Source organism: Mizuhopecten yessoensis, unplaced genomic scaffold (genome assembly GCF_002113885.1).
Source record: "Mizuhopecten yessoensis strain PY_sf001 unplaced genomic scaffold, ASM211388v2 scaffold4303, whole genome shotgun sequence".
NCBI lineage: Eukaryota > Metazoa > Mollusca > Bivalvia > Pectinida > Pectinidae > Mizuhopecten > Mizuhopecten yessoensis.
Genome location: NW_018405478.1, coordinates 46,640 through 52,639, shown reverse-complemented (window position 1 = coordinate 52,639; position 6,000 = coordinate 46,640). Strand labels below are relative to the sequence as shown.

At 35.8% G+C, this 6,000-nt stretch overlaps 1 protein-coding gene across 1 annotated transcript in view; it reads left to right on the top strand.

The window, feature by feature from the left end:
• Nucleotides 1–410: 410 nt before the first annotated feature.
• LOC110448794 (cadherin-23-like) overlaps nt 411–6,000 on the top strand; it is a gene marked incomplete at its 3' end in the record, with an annotated part of 51,840 nt that continues 46,250 nt past the window's right edge. The window contains exons 1-3 of the mRNA XM_021495238.1: nt 411–476; nt 1,252–1,376; nt 3,879–4,079. Coding sequence (XP_021350913.1) covers nt 461–476; nt 1,252–1,376; nt 3,879–4,079 — 342 coding nt within the window. The remainder of the gene's footprint in view (nt 477–1,251; nt 1,377–3,878; nt 4,080–6,000) is intronic.

Sequence of the window (6,000 nt, the reverse complement as noted above, 5' to 3'; positions counted from 1 at the left end):
GTCAAAAGAGGCGCCTTTAACTTAAAAGTTGTCAACTGATTTTACTAACTAGTACCACATCAGCTTCCTCTGTTTATAGAGCTTACATGTCGCAACTTGTTTAATATTTCTGAAAGTGTTCGAAAAATTAGGGGTTATAAATAGTTGCATTCTTATGGCAAATATTTATAAATTGTTTCACTCTACTGAGGAAATGTTACGGTCTTTGCCATGGCAAAGGTCGCGATAGCTAATGAAAGATCTTCCTTCAAAGGAAGATCTTTCATTAGCTATCGCGACCTTTGTTGTTGTCCGAATATTTTGACAGGAAACTCTTAAAAGGCAAGTTGTTATTAAATATTTTGAATGATACTGTGATTAACAGGCACTAATACATAATGTAATGTCTGTTCCTTAGGCTGGGAAATATATCCTTGCCCAGGACGGTGATCGGGGAATTCCTAGGAATATTAAATACAAAATGGTGAACTCTTCAGGTAATATTTTATTTATAAAAAAAAATAACATATAAAAAAAAAATCAAATACCAAAACGTAAACGACATAATAAAGGTAAGCTGGTACACGGACGACAAAGTAATTTGTATCTGGAATTTATTCATATTTGAATCATGATGAAAGAATAAACATTTTACCAATTTTACATTTAGGTATCACAAAATAATGCTTAGAACATTACAAAATGACATGCTTTTATTAAAATGAAATCACACACAATCTCAAACAAATGTAAAAAAGACATTTTTCTAATTAGTTTTTACATAACTTAAACCCCGAAGATTTGTCTTTCTTTTTCTTTTTTCAAAATAAACCAATGGATTTTGTTCGTAATACTTTCAAACAAACTGCATCTATCAGCATTAACAATATCCGTAACAAGTTCAATGAAATTACCACCAGCCGCGTACGGGAAATCTATAAAACAAATATACAGAACTCTTTATTTCGAAATTATTTGTGACGAATTATATCCCTTGTTTGAAAAGAAAAACAGAAATGAAGAAATGGTGCACTCGGACAAAATGGAACAAAATTACTATCTCAGCTATAACACTAAGGATCCCGATTTCAGGGGGAAAACTGTATTCAACATTTTCGACGGTATTTTGATATTCATGTTGGTATTAATACGTTGATGTCATTGTTAACATTAAAATTGATAGGCGGTCCTGACGATTTTCTTGAGTTACTTTATATTTACTCGTTCGTTACAGGTATCTACATTAAAATCTGTTCCTTATTCTATTTGAAGATGAGTGCTCAAAATTATTTGAGATAAATACCACCACTGGGAAGTTTTTTTCAATAAATGATAAATTGGACAGAGACACTGGAATCGTATTGGAAAATCAAGGTGTATGCAGGATCAGTATTGAGGTTTGTTTCATATCACTACACCTTCAAATAAAAAAATCAAAGGTATGTGTTCCCTCCCTCTGAGGGCAGAGAGGCTGGACCCTAGAAAAGATCAAACTTTCAAATCGTTTTGAAAAGAAAGGAAATCAAGCAATCCTTCTACTTTTGTAATAATGGAGAGATTTAAACCACAAATTATCTAGAACATCCCTTGAGCAGAGATAGGCGGGACCCATTAGAGGGACTTAGGTAAATCTTAAAAATGCTTCTCCTTCTGTTCAAATGGAGGGATGCTAACCAAAAGTAATGTAGAACAGCCTTGGGCAAAGTGAACTCAATTCTGTATAAATGGAAGAGGTGGCCGAGCTGGGGCAGAGGGACGGGCCAATTAGTAGGAATCAGGTAAATCTTTTAAATCCTTCTTTTTCTGTAGAAAAGCATGGGTTTGAACCAAATTCGGTGAAGTGCATCTTTGGCAATTTGGACTCAATTGTGCAGAAACGAATAGTATGGCCCTGCTGGGTCAAATGCCCATTACTAGTAACATAGAGATAAATAAATCATTGTTGTCTAACTACGTTTCTTCAAAGGTCTCGTTGGGGAAAATTGAATTCAAATGTATACAAGTCGAGGGTGGGACCAGATGGGTGGGGCCAATTAGGGCCAACAATTTTGTTTGTATGAATTGAGGGATTTAGGCAAAGGTGTACAAAATCCGTGGACAATGTGTCTCAATCTCGTTTTTAATGGATAGTGTGGGTCTTTTTTGTAATTTTTGTCCATGAAAATGGAGGGGTGTTTATCAGAAAGTGTCTAGAACATGCCAATATGATGTGTTTTTTATGTACTTGATGTATTTCTGTATACAATTATACTTGTGCATGATTATGGATATTTTCTGATATGTATGTACGGTAAGATATTAATTAAATGTGTGTACAAAATCTATCTTGCTGTTATTTGTTAATTTAAATTGAGGCTTATGTACTTGTACATAAGCCAGGTTTGAATTAATCAAATACATGTTACAAGCCAAGCTACTAGTCAGTATATATAGCTTGGCTAACAATGATTATAATGAGATCCTAAATGATACTAATTAATAATAGATATTGATTAATCCCTTGCAATGTAAATAATTGGACACTGGCCTATCTGTCTATATTCAGTGTATTGACAATGTGTGTAATGGAGATGGGCAGCGACCATATACATAGCGAGGGCCTAATGTAAACAATCACTTGTGGGGGATCTATCCATATTTGGTTGGGTGTAATTCGAGAGGGATATCGACAGTATACATGTCAAGTGCCTGACTGGTCAGTGGTCAATGATGGTAATTGATAGGTCACGTGCAACCAAACAGCAGTCTGATTGGCCGAAGGAATTTTGGATAGCGTCACTTCAGTACAGCGACCGTAGCAAAATGAACAGTCGGAAATTATCTTAACATCCTTGGGGAGGGGAAGCTATTTTTTTATAAACAGATGGCGTTGCAATCATTAAGGCCGAAGGGATGGGCTCTTAATGGGGAAAACGGATAAATATTTAAAGTTTTTCTCCATTTTTATTAATGGAAGCATTTACTAGTTTCTTAAGTTTGGTCTAGAACATCATTGGACAAAAGGGACTCAAATGTGTAAAAACAGATGGTGTGTGCTCCCGGGGGGAAAAGGACTGTGCCCAAGAGGGGAAATAGTAATAAATCTTATTTAAATATTATCTTAAATACTATTCTTTCTTCAAGAGGTTAGGGATGTTTACAAACTTTTGTTTAGACGAAACAAGGACCAAATAAAATGTAATTGGATGATGTGATTCTTCTATGGGGCAGAGGGGTGGGGCACAATATAATAAAATTGAGGTTAATCTTCCAAATTCGTCGCCTCCTGAAGGAATGGAGGGATTTTTTTTATCAAATTTGGTCTAGAGCCATCGTTGAGAAAAGAGGATAACATTGTGTATACATTAAGGTGTGGTTCCTCTGGGAACAGAGGGGCTTGCCTAAATAGATTAAATAGATGTTAATCTTAAAATCTGTTTCGTTCAACACAAAAGAAGGAGTCCAAACCAAATTTGATATAGAGTATCCTTGTCCCAATTAAATTCAATGTTTTATAACCATATGCCATGGGTACCAAGGCCTACATATATATACATGTATATAGACTGCTTATCAAATCCAAACTGCACTCCTACATACATTTTGTATTCTTTTGATATTCTTTAATTAAGAGTCAATATATTTTTTTACTAAACCCCATCAAGTTAATCAAGATGAACACATTTTAACCACACTACGCATATTTGTGAACGTATATTGCATGAACAATGCATAAACATATCTGTATCACCAAACGTGCGATTTGTGATGATTAACTTACCAAAACGTTCCATTTGTAATGACTAACTTACCTTTTCTGCACTCATATGCTGACAAGGAAAATATTATACATGCAACATGTAACCCTTCCTTTATTAGTATAATGTTAAACGGTGATATCTTATGATACATTTGGGTAGGCTGAAGAGATAACAGAACCCGGAGAGCCGACTACCAATTCTACAGCCACCACGACAGTGACTGTGATGGTGGAGGATCTAGACGACAACGTACCAACCTTCAACAAGTCTCACTACGACGCCTACATAGAGGAGGACGTGTCCAACATTCCAATAAACATCGTGGGATCGACAGGCATAGAGGTGTTCGATCTGGGTCAGGTTAGAAACAGGAAAACATTTAGTACATTTAACAATGTGTGTATTTTGTTGATGCAATATACACACTTGTCACAGAATGAGCGCTATATACGCAGTTTATACACGATCTGGTAATATTTAGTTTGAACATGTAAATTATAATATTATGTATAAAATGTGTTCCGTGTAAAATACAATTGTTTCCCGAAACAATGATATAAGTCCCAATAGTATGCCATCGTCCATAAAAACATTTAAATGAACGCCAACAAATCTATATGTAGTAGGGAAGGTCATATAACCTGAATAAGAAAACGTCAGTAAAAATAATATGGAATTTTCAAATTCGGTGGCATATCCTTCCACACACAAACAGAAGTTTGTTTTTTATCCCTATTCTGTTCTACCAAAAACATCATACTAGCTTACTAATCAACAAAACAATCGTCAACTACAGACAGTATGGTAATTTCACATGCATATAACCTAATGCGATAAAGGCGTTATTTGATGAATGTTTACTCAGTTAAATGTTTTTTTCAAGGTACATGTAGCTACATAGTTGTCAGAATATGTTAACAAGGAGAAAAAACATACCTACACGGATAAAATATTTTCATAACGGCTTCCTTTAATTGTACACCAAATATTACATATCACGTGATGCATACCTGTGCAGCGTGTTTTAAATGGTACGGGGCTAGCTTATTGAAAAGCAGAAATGTCTTTAAATGCCATATATAGCATATTTCGTTTAACATTATCTACTGTCATATCAAGAACGTAATATATAAAGTAAACATTTGTGTGTATGTCAATGAATATATATACCTTCTCGCGAATTTGGTAGGCTAGCCGATTCACACTTTCCCATGATAGAAAATTACTACGCGTCGTAGCATAAATGGCTGCTCCTCAGACGATGTTTCAAGTGGGCATATCGGTAAAAGTTGACGGGAAATGACACGGAACGGTGATTAAGGTTACAGAATCAACTGCAGGGCCTATATATAAAGTAAGGATCGATGGAGTGTATTTCAAGATTGATTTAACGGACTACTGACTTAGCACGTCACCATTCCGACATCGGGACAGATGTCAGAGAATGTGGGTCAACTCGTTTTTGACATATTCTGAAGATAACACATGTATACAAGCCATGACAAACATAAAAGCTTTGTCGAAAGCATTTTATGATTTGAACGCTTTCGAAAATGTTTCTTGCGAAAGAAAATGAGGAAAGGCAAATTCGCTATGTCTCCCTTCTAATTTGTGCCCACTTCTGTGCAAATTTTGTATTACCATGTGAAAGTAGGATGGCTCAAACAACGAACCTAGCTCACTGAGTTATTTCATGGGTAGCTACCGAAGATAATTATTGAGGTAAGAATATCGCCTAACATCGGGTCATGGATATAAACACCGTCAGGACGATAAAAAAGCAAAACAACGCAAGTGAACCTAGAAGGAAAGGGTAGTCGCCCAAATAAGAAAATCCTATTACTATTCAGGAAATCGAACCTTAGGAGAAAACTGTTCACTCTATAATAAACACATTTTGACTCTAAAACACAATCCATTTCGGGCTTTTGGGCAAGCATGAGCGTGAACATAGATCAATGACCTGGGGACAAGTTAAACCATGCGGCGATTCGGATAAGAATGAATATCAGGAATTTCAGAAACGTCATACCAAAACAAGATAACCCACGTCATGCTTACGCTGTGTCCCCCTAAATGTGGGCAGATATTGAGAAAATCGGTCGATGTCCCGAAATTGTCAAAAATGTTATCCCAGCAAACCTTCTACATTGCCACACATACATGTACAAATGTGACGTACATGCTTGAATTGACCAATGGTTCAAAAGTCATCCTATCTGAACAAATAAACTTACCCCGTTGGTGAAGAAAATGTCCACAACGGCTCGACTCAGATGAG